The sequence below is a fragment of the Protopterus annectens genome, chromosome 2.part0 (genome assembly GCF_019279795.1).
Source record: "Protopterus annectens isolate FY-2018-M chromosome 2.part0, PAN1.0, whole genome shotgun sequence".
NCBI classification, from domain to species: domain Eukaryota; kingdom Metazoa; phylum Chordata; order Ceratodontiformes; family Protopteridae; genus Protopterus; species Protopterus annectens.
The window spans coordinates 1,411,620,362-1,411,637,207 of record NC_056728.1 but is presented as its reverse complement, the minus strand read 5'-3'; the positions used below and the strand labels follow the sequence as shown (position 1 = coordinate 1,411,637,207).

General features: G+C 45.1%; 1 protein-coding gene across 3 annotated transcripts in view; it reads right to left on the bottom strand.

Annotated features, from left to right (window-relative positions):
* Positions 1-16,846, bottom strand: part of ELF2 (E74 like ETS transcription factor 2) — a 192,892-nt gene that overhangs the window by 90,364 nt on the left and 85,682 nt on the right. For all 3 annotated transcript variants that reach the window (XM_044061643.1, XM_044061641.1, XM_044061642.1), the window contains exon 4: positions 10,312-10,398. In XM_044061643.1, the coding sequence (XP_043917578.1) occupies positions 10,312-10,398 (87 nt within the window). The remainder of the gene's footprint in view (positions 1-10,311; positions 10,399-16,846) is intronic.

Below are 16,846 nucleotides of genomic sequence, written 5' to 3'. Positions count from 1 at the left end.
TTTTGAGATTTCTGACTCTGCAATCTCCCTTAGACCGGGTGGTACATCTGGAAGGGAACTTGAGGGAAGGGACTTTCCTCGAAAGGAATTATGTAACCCTTGGATATGATCGACTGTACCCATCTGTCTTGAGTGAGGGAATGCCAGGCTTCTGGGTACAGTGATAATCTTCCCGACTGCCTCCAAGGAGGGACAGCCGGGCAACACCTCAGGGATGCTGAAAGGGCTTGTCAGAGAGAGGCTCCCTGTTTCCCTGGCTCTTGGACCCCTCTGCCTCTAGAGCGTCTGTTATTGTTACCTCCTCTGCCTCTAGGGGTAAACTGACCACGTGAATCCGGCGTGACTCCTTGGGATTTACGGAACCACATCTTCCCACCCTTCTGTCCTTTGGGATAAGGCCTAGAAGGGGTGGAAAAACAGACTCCAACAGCAGAAAGAGTCTTGCCGTCCTGCTCGCACCTGGTCAAGGTTTCCTTCACCTGAGGGCCAAACAAAGCTGACCCATCAAAGGGAGAATTTGTGAAGGACGCCTTAAAGGGATCCGCAAAATCACATAGCCGCATCCAGGCTTGGCGTCTAAGAGCCACACCTGTGCCTGCGGCTCTACTGCTCCATCCGCAGCATAAGATATTAGCCGCATGGAGGAGTTTGCAATGGAATTGAGGGTTCCTAGCTGCGAAGCAATTTTTCTTGAGCCGCTGCAGCTGTAGGATCCTGAACTACTTCGCCCGGCTCCTTCAGGGTATCTCTCTGGAGTCTGGTGAAGTGACATAGATAATTCAGCTTAGCATAGCAAAGGTCGCTGAGGAAAACATCCGCTTACCGTACCTATCCATGGTCCTAGAGTCCTTATTAGGAGGATGGACGGGCACGGAAGGATCTGCAAGTTCCTTTTGGTGGCCGCAGCCACCACCATGGCATCAGCGGGACACCCTTAGTAAGGAATTGTTTGTCACTGGGGCAGTGATAAATTTTGAAGGCCTCCTAGGGACTGGCTCTACAGAGTCAGGAGCTGTCCACGCCTTCGTGCAATAACCTGCATAAGGGGTCGAAGGCGGAGACACCCAGGAGGTGGAGGGCCGAGATCCAAACGCCTCTAGGTATACTGACTCATCCTCAGAGGGATTGTTGGTGGGCCAGTTTCCCCTCTGTTTCAGAAGTTCCAGGATGTCTGAGAAGGAGACATCCTCAGAGGGGATCTAGGGGATCCCTCTGACTCATCAAAGTCAGTATCCAGTGACAGACTCGGGAGTCTACATGCTTCCTCTTACAAGTCCTCTTCCTCGGAGGATCTCCGAAACATCAGGAGAATCCTCGGGGGAAATTCCCAATGGGGAAACCTGAGGCGGAGGATCTCTGGGTCCTGTAGCAAGAGAAGTGGCAGAGATGTCAACAGGTACTATAGAGGGAGGAGCTACGGGAACAGACTGCTGACTGATACCAGTGGCCAGTACACTCTTCATCACCTCGAATGCTCCCCTCCCAGGCAGGTCCGAGAGAACCCGCTCCAAGAGCTAGGAACTCCAGGGACCACCGAAGGGAAGTCTCCGAGGCAGATGTCGGAGCCGAGCTCACCAAGGCCGAGGCTCCAAGGGAAGAGCGGGTTCGGACAAGGGTCCGATGCCACTCACCCCTCGGAGGAGACCATGGAAGCCCGACCACGAATCCCTCTAAGGAAGGTCTCAAGAGGAGATAAGAGTAGAGGCTGAAGGAAAAGAAGGGGGTATCCGTCCTCCAGCCGTAGCAGTAACCATTCCCGAAGACTCCAACTCCAAGCTCTGGGGTAGAGTTGAAGGAGGAACTGTAACGGGGTGTGGACCAACAGTCGTCTGTTGAGACGGACTGTGTAACATTTGGGCCAGTACCTGTGACTTGAGTAATCTACTGACCACTCTCTCTAGGTCATGATCTGACAACCTGGATGACCTTGAAGATCGGCTCCGATGGCTCCGTTCCGATAGAAGAGGTGAAGCCGGAGCCGAAAGTATCGGCTCCAAGGAAGGAGACCTCGACCTCTTCCTGGAATGAGCCATCGGAGCCGATACTATAGATCCTGTCGGAGCCGACTTCTAGGAGCCGACAGGAAGCCTCGATGTATCGGCTCCAGCCGGAGCCGATACAGCCACCAAAGTAACGGTGTCGGAGCCGATCGGAGCCGACACCGATGCCTGTGCCACATGGGTGTCGGAACCGATCGGAGCCGACATCGAAGTGGTCAAAACAGATTCGGCACCGATAGCCATCGGTGCCGAAGACTTTGTCAAGCCAGAATCGGCTCCAGCGGAGCGATCTCGACTCAACGAGTCGGAGCCGAGGCCGCAGGCTTAGATACAGAAGCCTGGGCCTTGGAAGGTTTTGCTGATTTTGGTGGAGCCGACTTAGCCGGAGAGCCCTCCGGCTTAAGAAGGCCCCTAAGAATCAGCTTATTCCGTCTCTCCTGCAGGACTCTCTGGCTGAAGGAGTGACAAATAGCACAGGAGTCCTGCAGGTGAAGAGGGCCCAGACAATACAGGCAAGAAGTGTGACCGTCTGTCAGAGACATCTTCTGACAGCACGAGTCACACTTCTTAAAACCTGAGACCCTCTCCTTTGACATGGTGCTGAAAAAACACACACACACACACACACACCAGTCAAAATTAACTTAAATAAAATACCAAAAGGTATTCTATAAAAACAACACACACACCCTAACAGGGGGGGATGGGATAGGGAATAAGATTGACTAACAAAAAATTAAAGGAGACAGGGAATTTCTGTCAGAAAAAGTACAAAATAAACTTAAAACTATCAATAAAAGGTTTTTTACTAAAAAGGGGCTTAAATCTCACAAAAGTGAACAACTTACCAGGAGCTGGTAAAAAGAAGACCTCCTAAGCGAAGCGGCAAACGAGATCTGGGTACTTACCGCCTTGCATCATGGGATATGGGGCTGCCTCGAGCTGGTAAAAGTGACTCTCGAGCTTAGCAAGTGCCGAGTCGGAGCCGAGGGATCGGCTCCGAACCCATCAAGCAAGAATGAAGGCGAGATTGACAACTTAACATTCTATATTATACCTTATCTAAATTAAATAAATTCAATCCTAACTTTTCGCCTATATGTCCCCATTGTCTGGATCAAGCAACTGATATTTTACATCATGTGGAACTGTATTAAGATAGACAACTTATGGTGTTCCTTGAGAGTAAGATTAGAGAAGATGGGATATGAAAAAAATCAACCATTACTTGGGAGACAGCTATATTGCACATTAATATCAATCAACTCCCAAAAATATTAAAACATGTCTTTATTACGATGTGTGCCCTTATTAAATTCTTTATTACTAAGAAATGGAATGTCATGACACCAATTACATGGGAAAATTTTTAGCAATCTTGCTGTCAAATATATCTCATCTCACAAATTAATTTATTCAAAAACAAAAAAATGCTATTAGCAAAAATATTGGGGTTACTTACTAGATATAATTCTTGACAAATAAAATTCACCTACAAATTGTCATGAAAAGCTAACCTTTAAATAAGAAATAAATGTAGTATAACCAGTCTTTCTTGCATCTTCTCCCTTCTCTTAGTATATGTGTAACTAGATATTTTCCCTAAACATACAAATAAATGGTTAAATTTCTATTTTTACTTTATATATAGACTATCCCCATTTTAACTATCCCTTACGAGACCAAATGAACATAAGAATTCTCATACTTTACTTGACGATGTAGTGATTTCTAGTGTATACATACACACACACACACATATATATATATATATATATATATATATATATATATATATATATATATATATATAAAATTTTCTCTGAACGAGACTGTTGTCCGTTTTCTTATGATAGGTATTTGTATTGTTTATTTGTGTTTTTGAGTTATCGTATTGTTATTACTTGAAAAAAGAAAATTGAAATAGAGATTTTGAGAAAAAAAAAAAAGGAATGCATCTGAGAGTAAGAATCCAAGAAATGGTCCGAGTACTCATCTTGTGCCTCCATCTGAAGAGGAGGAAATCAGGCTGGGCTTTATGTGAGCAGCCTGTGATAGGGGAAACCCAAAGGAGGGAAGTTTTAAGGACAATCATTTAAAATAACCATTGTGAAAAGTCTGTCCACTATCTCCCTAGAAGGACGAAGAAAAGGCCACATGCTTGGTCTTCTGTTTTTTCTTTATAGGAATGATGCCCACCTGGATTAGGCACAGAGGTTTAGAAGTGTCTGACCTCTTTTAAAGAGCCTGGGATCTCTTCTCTAACTAAAACCTGCGGTATGCTTCATGGTCCTCCTGAAATAACTGAGCATGGTTCCTCAGACATAATGGCAGTCTGCAAGGACTCAGGAGCCATACAGACCTCCGATGGAGTCTCAGAAGTGGGTAACCGAGTAGAAGCCAGACGTACTGCAGGTTCTGTAAAGTACAGTTGTGTACACTTCCCACAAATGTAGATGTTAGAGTGTATTCACTGTTGCAGTTTGGGTTATCTGCTTGCAGGTAGCCCTCAGTCAGCCTGATTAACAAAGTCTTGGGTCCTGTGTCAGTTGCTGTCCCTTCTTCCATTACGTCAGGTCGCCAGGGGTATAAAACATGCAGCAGACGCCATTACATCAGTTTTTCTTTGCCCCAGATGTCAGATGCCCCCCTAATGGGAAGCAATTAAAAGTAAAAGCACAAAGATATACCTCCAACAAAAAAGCAAATACACCAAAAAAGGCTTTTAAGCATAGTAAAGGAAAGTAGAGGTATAGCCCAAAGACGTTAGGGAGCTGGAGGGAGGGTAACCAGGACTGCAACAGTGAATACACTCAAACATCTACATTTATGGTAAGTGTACACAACTGTACAATGTCCTTCGCGTTTCACTGTTGCAGTCATTACATTTGGGTAGGTTCCAAAAGATATGGTTGGGAGAAGGAATTTAGATAGCATTAGGGCCAGCTATAAGATCCTGCAAGACTGCAGTGGCAAAGCCAGCTCTAGATTTAGAGAAAATTGGCAAATGATAATGCTTGGTGAAAGTATGTACAGAACTCCAGGTAGCAGCTTCTAGGATGTCCCTGGTAGGGACGCCTCTGAGAAAGGCTGTAGAGGCAGATGCAGCCCTAGTGGAGTGAGGTCTGATCCCCTGGGGGATATGTTTTCCATGGTGCTTAGAGCAGAAATGAATGGAATGGCTTATCCATTTACAAATGGTTTGCTTTGAAATAGTCTTCCCCTCTACCCCTCTGCCCCTGCAGCAAATGCCACCAGCAGTTGTTCAGATTTCCTTTGAGTCCTGTCCAAGTAGAACCTAAGTTGTCTGTGCACATCTAAGGAATGCAGTATCCGTTCCCCTTTATTCTGCGGATTAGGAAAGGTTGGCAAATGAATGGACTGATTAAGAGCCACACTGGATACCACCTTGGGCATGAAGGATGGATTGGTTCTGAGGGACACCCTGTCTGCGGACACCCTGTATGCATGAAAGATGACGAAAGGCTCCACTGCCATTAAGGGCCTGTAATTCAGATACCCTTCTAGCTGAAGTGATTGCTAAAAGGAAAGCTGTTTTCCTTGGAGCTCTCTTGGGTTGTCTCAAGTTTTTGGCCCCTCTGAGGAACTGCTTAGCAGTGGATGAGAGAAGAGGGGCGGTTCTGTGCTATAATGAGCCGAAATGGCTGAGGAGTGGATTTTAATGGAGGAAAAAGACAGGCCCTTGTGAAGCATCTCAGTTAAGTATTGCAAAATCTGAGGTAAATTGGGCGCTGCTGTGCTCATCCCTTGAGATTGGGTCCAGTCACAGAATCTTTTCAGCATAAGATTTTCTAGTACTAGGCCTCCTTGCCTCTAAAATATCCATCACAGGTTTGCTGAGGGATAGTAAAGGAGAGTAAGCAATTAGCCAGGCTGCAAGGTTCAGTGTCAGAAGCTGAGGGTGCAGAATCTGGTTCTCCTGCTGAGACAGCAGGGAAGGAGTCTGAGGCAGGTGCCATGGAGATAACCGTGATACACTGCGCAGGAGGGGGTACACCAGTGCTGGCGCTGCCTGTCTGGCGCAATCAAAGTTATCCTTGGTTTGTCCTGTATGATTTTTAGTAGTACTTTGGAGAACAGAGGGGGAAAGGCATAGACTGACAGGTTTTTCCAGCTGAAGGACAAAGCATCCACTTTCCAGGCTTGTTTGTGGGGAGTCCTTCTGCAACATTTGTTCAATTGGTACTTCTGGGGAGAAACAAACAGGTCTATATCTGGGCTCCCCCATTTGCTTGTCAACATGTTGAAAATCCTTGGTTCCAGTTTCCACTCGTGTGGATCTATGAGGTTACTGCTTAGTCCGTCTGCCAGTGCACTTAATTTTCCTGGCAGGAATTGAGCCTGTAGGTGCACTTGGTAGCTCAAGGTTGTGTTCCACAATGCCATGGCTAGTCTGCAGAGGGGGGTTAAGAATGTGTACCCCCCTACTTGTTTATGTACCACATAACAGTGGTGTTGTCCGTCTTTACCATTAGTTGTCCTGGAAGAATGTGGTCCTTGAAGGCTGTCAGAGCATTCTGTACAGCTAACATTTCTTTTTGATTGATATGCAGGTGCATTTGACTTGGGTTCCATTTGCCCTGAATGCACTTCCCTGCCACCCCCATGCATAGTATGATACATCTGTTAGGGTTTGGGTGGCAGGGAGTGGTGTGAAAGGTAGTCCCTTGTTTTGGTGGCAGGCCTCTGTCCACCAAAGGAACTCTAGGCATAGGCAAGCTATGATGGGAATCGTTTCCAGGTCTTGAGAATGTTGACACCAAAGGCTTTTTAGATACCACTGCAGTTTCCTCATATGCAGTCTTGCATATGGAATTAGAAGAATACAGGAGGCCATGAACCCCAAGGCTTGCAGTATTTGTCTTGCAGATAGCAGGGTTTTTGTGGCCACTTGTTTGAAGTAGTTTGTCAAAGGAATTTGTTTCTCTGGCGTGAGGTAAGCCATCTGGGAAGTTGTATTCAAGCTTGCTCCCAGGAATATAATTTGTTGACAGGGTACCAGGTGTGATTTCTTTTCATTTATGGTACACCCCAGACAAGTTAGAACCCTTTGTACAAAGGCCAGATGATTCAAAAGTATGTCCTGCTTTCTGCCTGAATTAGACAATCGTCCAGGTATGGGTATATTTGAATATTTCTTTGCCTACAAAATGCAATAACTGGAGCTAGGCACTTTGTGAATACCCTGGGTGCAGTAGATAATCCAAAGGGCAGTGCAGAGAACTGATAGCGCGTGCAGCCTGCTTTGAAGCGTAGGTATCTTCTGCAAGATTCCCTGATTGGGATGTGCAGGCATGCTTCTTTTAAATCTAGTGTTGCCAACCAGGCATGTTTGCCTAGCATAGGAAGTAATTGAAGAGAGTCAGCATCTTGAATTTTGGAATCTCCAAAAAGGTGTTTAGAGTAGACAGGTCCAGGATAGGACGCCATGAATTGTCTTTTCTGGGTACCAGGAAAAGTCTCGAGTAGAAACCTTTCCCTTTTCCTCTTCTGGTACCAGCTGAATAGCCCCCATGCTTGAGAGAGAAAGTACTTGTTTTTGGGCCTCTGCCCACTGATTTGGGGGTAGGTCCAGCCACCCGCTTGGTGTTAGTGATGTGTGGAAGTGAAATCTGTATCCCTGGGACACTATATTTAAAACCCATTTGTCTTGTGTAATGAGTCCCCAATTCTTTGCATGAAGAGCAATGTTTCCCCTCAAGGGGGCAGTCAGTTGATAAGTGCTTGGAAATTTTAAAAATAAGTCATTGAGACAGTTTACCATACGGGGGAGTCTTATTATTCCCAGATTTGGAAGTGGAGGCCCCCCACTGCTTAGTTCTGTGTCCCCTGGGAATGGAATCTGGGGTTTTTCCGTGTCTGGGTTTGGCTTGAGAAGACCTGGAAAGGGCTGGAAAGGACCAATTCTTAGAGGGCAATACCTACTAAATCTAGGAGGCTGAATTTGTAAAAAATATTTAACAGTTTGCATAGATTTAGCTTTATCTTCCATCTTTTTAAGAACTTACTCAGCCTCGTTGCCAAACAGGCGGTACTGATTTAAAGGAGCATCCAACAATTTAGCTTTAACATGATCAGGAAAAGATTGCTCCTTGAGCCAAGCATGCCTTCTGAGCACAGACCCAGTAACAGCAGCCTGCAAGAGGCCTCTTAATGAATCAAAACCACATCGAAAAGTATGTTTTCCAACTTTTTCAGCAGAATGCATTAAATCCTGTAATTCTTTACTTTCCACACAGTCAGGAATCAACATCATTTTCTGTTTAAGCAGTTAAATAACACGTTGCTGATACTTTGACATATGAATCTGGCAGTTTAAAGCCCTAATGGCCAAGGTTGCAGAAGTGTAAACCTTCTTACCCCATCTATCCAGTGCCCTAGAGTCTCAGAAGTGGTAGGATTTTTAGCACAAGAAGCCTTAATGCCCTTGGGCCCCTGTGAAATAGTCTCTAGATCTGCAATAGGATTTTTAAAAAGGAACTTGTGGGACTCAGGGACCCTGTAGTATCTGTCAGGCTTTCTGGGAGCAGGAGTCAGGGAATCAGGGGCCAAACTAGATTCCGAAAAAGCATCAACAATGTCTAGTACAGGAGGAATAACTAAAGGCCTATGCTGAGGTAGAAGAAAATCCCTAAGCCTCTTTTTTTGAATCCGAAAAAATCCTGGCTTTCCCAGTGGAAATGCTCCCTTAGAGTATGTAAGGTTTCCCCAAAAGAAAAATCTTCAGGAGGGGAGGCAGAGGGAATGGAGTCCTCTGCATCATAATCTTCATAAGTAGATAAGGGCAAATCTAGATCATAAGAATCAGAAAAAAAAAAAAAAAACAGAATCCTGATCAGAAGATTCATAATCAACTTCAATCCTAGGCCTATTAGAAGGGGGGGTGGGGTGGTTGGCTACCCCCAATTAGAGTTATTAGATCTTCAGCCATTATTTGTTTTTTAGGCATAGAGGCCTGAGTATGGGGCCTGGGTATCGGTTTTTTAGGCACGGATCAAGATTTAGGCCCAAGTAAAGAAGGAGGCGTCAGTTTAATATGCAAATCCGTACGCCTGAATACACCCTCAGAAGCCGGTGCCTGCACAGCGGCTCCGGACCCATCCAAGGTAGAGACATCCGCGGGTTCCATAGTTGAAGCATCTCGCGGCATACCAGACTCAGAATGGGTCTCAGTAGAGGCCTGCGAATCAGAAGTAGTGGGTATCAGGGGCTGCGAAAGTGCCTCGCTGAGTACTGGCGAACTGGCTTAGAAGCGTCGACAGTTTTGGACCTCGGCGGCCTGTCTTTATCTTTGCATTTTTTCGGAATCCCGGTAGTCGGATGGCTAACAGAAGACATTTCTGGAAAATTAAATCGAGAACCAAAATATTTAGAGGCGAAAATATACAGACAACGGACAGTGCGCTGATTAAATAAAGCACAAAACCGACAGCAAGGTAAGTCGTGGTCAGGGCCTAGGCAAGGAATACAGTACGAATGAAAATCTTTGAGGTATTTGTTTCCACAAGTAATGCAATTATTAACTTTTACTGACTTTGGTAAGGAGCAAGAAAAAGTTTCCCCAACGGGGTACTTAGCTTTAGTTGAAGATTTCCGTTTTGAAACTCGAAAACGAAAATTTCAGGAGTCGGCCAACCGGCACTTGCAAACTGCTTCTGCTTCGGGCACCACACGGCAAGAAAGATTGACGTAATGGCGTCGGCTGCATGTTTTATACCCGACGACCTGACGTCATGGAAGAAGAGACAGCAACCGATGCAGGACCCAAGACTTTGTTAATCAGGCCGACTGAGGGCTACCTGCAAGCAGATAACCCAAAAGTAATGACTGTAACAGTGAAACACGAAGAACATCCTAAGGGGATACATCGAAAACAGACAGACTGCTGATCCAATCGAGGCCTCTAAGTTTTTTTTGATGAAAGATCTCCTGGCATATGGAGTCAGTTATCCTGGACTGTGCCAGGCGTTTAAGACGTTGGGTCTTGAGGAATGTGTTAACAGTACAGAGTCTAGGCCTAAGGGTGTCTAAAACAGCCACAGGACAAAGATTTTTTTTTTCACTGACATATTTCCCGGTAGCACTAGGAGTGTTTTCATTTCTTTCTTTGTCTGCAAGAGTGTGACCAAGTTGGCTTTGTTTTAGTTCTACGAACTTTAACTGTATCTTAGGAAAGACAATACTAAAATAGAAACACATCAAAATAATGCTCATAAATGCTTTTAACCAATTCCTATACACAACTAGTTACACAAAAAAAAAATCAAAGGTATGTCAAGAATCTATTCACCTTTGCCCTCTCTAGGTTTCTTCTTTATACCCAATTCTGGGGAGCCATTCGAAATGGCTGGCTGTGATATCTTTGGCTTCCGACCCGCTGGAAGAAAATCAAATTGATGCATTACTAACTACACACTTGTATAATAATCCACAGTAACAGTTCCATTACTCAAGTTAAAACAATGCAAAAAGGGTGGCGCATTTACTTCTTGCAACTGTTAAATATAGTTTAACTTGCAATAAAGGCAGACTACAAAAGACCAGGCTGCTCTCGTTGGCACTTACAAATCATAGCCATAGTGGTTTCGGCTGCATTTTTGTAAGGAAGTCTTTTCTGGAAAGCCTATGACATTCTCAGTTGCTTGGCAAAATTAGGAACTAGAACATTTTCCGGAGCTGAGAAAAACAGTATCTTATCAAATAAGATACTGTTTTTCCCAATTGTCCAGAAAATGTTTTTTCTCTGGCCAAGAAATTGTAGTTTACTGGCTGTTTGAGCACTTTTTTCCTATCTCCTTCAACTTTCTGGGCTAAAAGCCTGTGTTTGCGCTTTTCCCACCTTTCCTGTAGCTAGTGCAGTCTAGATACAAATTTGCTGTATCCAGGACTGTATGTAAGCTTCTGAGCCCCGCAAGCCTTTCTGTGTTGGAGGGGAGCCTTCTAGCTTATCAGTGGGAGTGGTAAGCACTAGGTAGCTTATCTACCACAAGAGGAGTGGTTTCTGGCCCAGAATATGTAGTTTATTGGCCGTTTGGGAAATTTTTCCATCTATTTTAACTTTCTGGTTTAAAAGCCCAACTTTGCGCTTGTTTCACCGCCTTTCCTGTAACTAGTCTAGTCCAGATACAGATTTGCTGTAGCCAGGACTGTTTGTAAGCTCCTGAGAGGTGCCAAAGTCCGCTCTTCAATTTTTCCCTTAGATCTGACAGTTCTCTTCCCTCCTGCACTTTAGCTTATTAGTCTAGCACTTTACCATATCATGTTTCTTGTAGCAATTATTGTAGCACATGAAAGTGCTACCAACACTAAAGGTTCTACAAGGAAACCGCTCCAGTACTTACCAATGCCCACCCTTCCAGGCATGTCTAAAGGTCAGTTCCCTGTGCTTTCTCCTGTTAACCTGGTGAACTTGGGTATCTTGAGGCAATGCAGCAACTGCCTCATGTACACAGACAACCCTCTCCTCTTACCTCCCAACACTCAGACTTGAGAGAGATGCACTTATATACCGAAATTGGAAGCCACGCACTCTCCAGCCAAGACCTGAATAGCTGGTCAAGAGGAGGTCAACACTTGCACCACACTACATAGAAAGTACAGTTCTGTACCTACCATAGATGTAGATGTTAGAGTGTACACCCAGCTGCAGTAATCACACTTGGGTTATCCTGTCGTCAGGCGGTCCCGCAGTCGGCCGGAATTCCAAAGTCTTGGTCCGGCGTCGGTTGCTGTCGCTTCTTCCCTGACGTCAGTGCGCCAGGGGTATATATAATGCATCCAACGCCATTTTCTTCAATTTTTCTTGCCCCAGATGTCAGGTGCCCCCAAAAAGGTGGTCAGTAATTAGTACCAAATTAAGTAAATTTTGCACAAACACAAAATCCCTCCAGCTATAAGCAAATACATCAGGAAGGTATTGTAGAGATTTAGCCAGTTAGATCAGAGGGGATGGAGGGAGGGTAACCTGGACTGCAGCAGGGTGTACATTCGATCATCTACATTTATGGTAGGTACAAAACTGTACTATGTTCATCGTGTTACCCTGCTGCAGTCATCACACTTGGGTAGAATCCCAAAGCTAAGGATGGGTGGAGGAATCATAGAGGGTTAGAGGAGGCTAGAAGGCCCTGCAGAACTGCAGTGGTGAAGCCAGCCCTAGTCTTAGAGTAAAGTGGTAAGTGATCGTGTTTGGTAAAGGTGTGTACTGAACTCCAAGTTGCAGCTTCCAAAATCTCCTTGGTTGGAACCCCCCTGAGGAAGGCTGTATATGTAGCTGTTGCCCTGGTAGAGTGGGGCCTAATGGTAGCAGGAACTGGTTTTCCATGATGGGTATAGCAAAAACGAATGCAATGTCCTATCCATTTGGAAATGGTTTGTTTTGATACAGCCTTCCCTTGTGAAGCTGTAGCATAGGATACAAAGAGCTGGTCAGATTTTCTGAAAGCCTTAGTTTTAACCAAGTAGTAACGAAGTTGCCTGTGAATGTCCAAGGAATGCAGGAGTCTTTCTCCTTTGTTCTGTGGATTTGGGAAGAAGGTGGGTAAGTGGATGGTTTGATTTAAAGCCACACTGGAAACCACCTTAGGCATGAAGGAAGGATTAGTTTGCAGAGAAACTCTGTCTTGATGGAAAATGAGGAAAGGTTCCACTGCCATTAGTGCCTGCAGCTCTGAGACTCTTCTAGCTGAAGTTATTGCTAGCAGCAGGGCAGTCTTCCATGATAGGAACTGTAGATCTGCAGAGAAAGCTGGTTCAAAGGGAGGTAGCGTAAGTTTTTCCAGAACAAAATTGAGGTCCCATGTTGGTGTAGGTGCTCTCCTGGGGGGCCTAATGTTTTTTGCCCCTCTGAGGAACTGCCTTAGAAGTGGATGCGAAAATAAGGGTGGATCCGTGTTGTAGTGGGCTGAAATAGCTGATGCATGGATTTTAATGGAAGAAAAAGAAAGTCCTTTGTGCAACATCTCAGTTAAATACTGTAGAATGTGAGGCTGAATTGTGTTTTGGCCTTTAGCTTGGTTCCAGGCACAAAACCTTTTCCATTTGTCCGAATAGGCCTTCTTGGTGCTGGGCCTCCTAGCTTCCAGAATAACATCCATAACTGCTTGGGAAAGAGGAGCTGGCTGGATGCTTAGGTGATTTGCCATGCAGCCAGATTTAAGGTTTTGAGCTGGCTGTGAAGAATCTGATTGTTTTGCTGTGTGAGCAAATGGGCTGTTTGTGGTAAAATCCAAGGTGGGCCCTGGGCCATATTCCTCAATAGTGGGTACCAGTGCTGGCGTGGCCAGTCTGGTGCTATGAGTATCAGTCGTGGTCTCTCCTTTCTGACTTTCAGAAGCACCTTAGTGAGGAGAGGCAATGGAGGGAAAGCATATACTGTCAGTTTTTCCAACTGAATGAGAGTACGTCCACTTTCCAAGCTTGAAGGTGAAGTGTCCTTGTACAAAATTTTGTAAGTTGATAGTTTTGAGGACTGGCAAACAGGTCTATGTCTGGAAGGACCCATTTTTGAGTCATCATTGCAAATACTTGTGGATCCAGTTTCCACTCGTGGGGATCCATGATGTTTCTGCTGAGGTCATCTGCCAATGTGTTCTTTCCTGGCAGGAATTGAGCTTGTAACTGAACTTGGTAAGCCAGAGCTGTGTTCCACAAGATCATTGCTTGCCTGCATAGAGCGTAGGAGTGTGTACCCCCTTGTTTGTTTATGTACCACATTACTGTGGTGTTGTCCATCTTTATTGTAAGTTGTCCTGGATGTAATCGATTCTTGAAGGCCGTCAGAGCATTCTGTACAGCTAGCATCTTTTTGACTGATGTGTAGATCCCTTTGATCTGCAGTCCATACGCCTTGAACGCACTGTCCTGCCATGTGTGCCCCCCAGGCGTAGTCCGATGCATCTGTTGTCATAGTTTGCCTGGCTGGGGGCAAGGTGAAAGGCTGACCCTTGTTGAGGTGACATGCCTGTGACCACCATAGAAACTCCTGTTGTAGGCAGGGAATGAGAGATATCATTGAGTCCAAGCTGTGGCTGTGCTGAGACCATACGCTTTTTAGGTACCACTGTAATTTCCTCATATGCAGCTTTGCAAATGGTATTAGTAGTATGCAAGATGCCATGAAGCCCAAAGCCTGCAGAATTTTTCTTGCAGGTAGTTGGGTCTTTGTTGCCATTGTTTTGAAATATTGAGTCAGTTGTAGTGGTTTGTCTGGCGTCAGATAAGCCTTCTGGGCTGTTGTATTCAAGCTGGCACCCAGGAATATCATATTTTGTGAGGGTACTAGTTTTGATTTCTTTTCGTTTACTGTGTACCCCACGCAACTTAGATGATGTTTTACAAAAGCCAGATGTTGTAAGAGGATGTCCTTGCTTTCTGCTTGGATGAGGCAGTCGTCCAGGTATGGGTATATTTGAATTCCTCTTTGTCTGCAGTATGCAATTACTGGTGCCAGGCATTTTGTGAAGACCGTGGGCGCAGTAGATAAGCCAAAGGGCAGTGCAGAGAATTGGTAATGGGTTGAACCTGCAATGAAATGGAGGTATCTTCTGCAACTTTGTCTGATAGGGACATGCAGGTATGCCTCCTTGAGGTCCAACGTTACTAGCCATGCTTCCTTGCCCAACATGGGAAGAAGCTGCTGTAGTGTTAAGCATCTTGAATTTGGGTACTTGTAAGAAGGTATTTAGAATTGAAAGGTCCAAAATCGGTCTCCAGGCATTGTCCTTTCTGGGCACTAGAAAGAGTCTTGAGTAAAATCCTTGGCCTTGCTCTCGAGTAGGTACCAGTTGAATGGCTCTCATGTCCATGAGAGCTGTAATTTGCTTTTGTGCCTCTGCCCACTGATTTTGTGGCAGGTTTGGCATTCCTCTTTTCATTGGCAAGGTGTGAAAATGGAATCTGTATCCTCGTGAAATTATGTCTAGGACTCATTTGTCCTTTGTGACAATGTGCCAGTTGTCTGAAAAAAGTGCGAGTTTTCCTCCCAAGGGGGCTGCCAAGAGAGTGTTGCTTGGCCAGATGAGGTGCAAGTCATTGAGTTTGCCTTCTGGTAGTTTGGGACCTGTCTTCTCCTCCCTTCTGTGTTGCAGTGCCCCATTGGCGAGGTTTGTACTGGGCTTGTGGTTGTCCTCTGCCTCTTGGACGTCTGTATTTACCCCTCTGTGGTCTGTCAGTAGCTGGAAAGGACCAATTTTTTGTTGGCCAATTTCTGCTGAAGCGAGGGGCTGTACCTGTAGGAAATCTTTGACTGTCTGCATAGATTTTGCCTTATCCTCCATTTTCATTAAGACGACTTCTGCTTTAACTCCAAAAAGAACATCCTGCTGTAAGGGAGCATCTAGAAGCTTTGCTTTAACATGATCAGGCAGAGTTTGTTCCTTTAACCAAGCATGCCTACGTATAACAGACCCAGTGACAGCTGCTCTGCAGGAAGCCTCCAAAGAATCAAACCCACATTGTAAAGTATGTTTGCCCACCTGTTCAGTTGCATGCAACAGATCCTGCATTTCTTTCAATTCAGACTGTTGAGGGAGTGTGCTCATTCTTTGTTTTAACTGAGAGATAAGAAATTGCTGATATTTTAGCATGTGAAACTGGCAATTTAGTGCCCTCATAGTGGCTGAGGTGTAAACCTTTTTCCCCCACCTGTCTAGTGCTCTGGATTCCCTTTCAGAGGGTACAGGATTTTTTGCCATAGAAGCCTTAGCCCCTTTGGGACCCTGCGAGATAGTCTCTGGATCAGCAACAGGGCTTTTATAAAGAAATTTGTGGGAATCAGGCACTCTATAGTATCTGTCAGGTTTGGCCGGAGCAGGAGGCAGAGAGTCTGGGTTCAAACTGGATTCTAAGTAAACATCCACAATGTCTAAAACTGGGGGGATGGCAAGTGGTCTGTGCTGGTAACTGAAAATTGTTGTTTGCTTTTCTCATGTATACTTTACTAGCAATTTGAATTGCCTACCTACGTGGGGGCACCTGACATCTGAGGCAAGAAAAACTGAAGAAAATAGCATCGGCTGCATCTTGTATACCCCTGTCGCACCGACGTCGGGGAGGAGGCAACGGCAGCTGCCGCCGGACCGGGACTTTGGAGCTCAGGCCGACTGGGGAACCGCCTGACGGCAGGATAACCCAAGTGTAATGACTGCAGCAGTGTTTACACTCGAACATCTACATTTATGGTAGGTACAAAACTGTACTTTCAACATAAACCCTTAATTGACGTGGCGCTATTTTAGCCTATAGATAAGCCTTTAATAGCCAATGAATGCCAAACCAATGAACGTACCTTTTTTGAAATGTCTGTAAGCTGTTTAAATTGTTCCTGCATATCCAAGTGCCCAGTATTAACCAAAGTAGTCCCAGTTGTAATTTTTTAGTAAAAAAAAGAGCAGTACTCTTTAACTGCAGCTAAGTTGTCCATAAACACCCTGAAATCTGGACCGTCTGACATATTGTTGCAGAAACTGTTTTTTCCAAGTCCAAAGCAAACCTGCTGTCCGGATAATACCTCCTTGCCAATTTCTGTAATATTGCCAAGATGAACCCTAAAATAGGTCCCTCGATCGTATCCGCACTCAAACAATAAATATCCGATACTAAACAACCTTGGTGCTTGTTACGATCCCTTCTGGTGCTCGGAGAAGAAAAAAGTAATAAGCCACCCAAGTCAGAAAACGAAGACAGCAATGATGCAAACGAAGATTTATTTTAAGCACATTCTGCAGCACAGACACGTTTTGCCAAAAGGCGTCATCTTTGTGCGTCTTACTAGGCAACAAGCCTTGGTTTATGTAGCAGCATTTAAAGATACATGCACATACTAC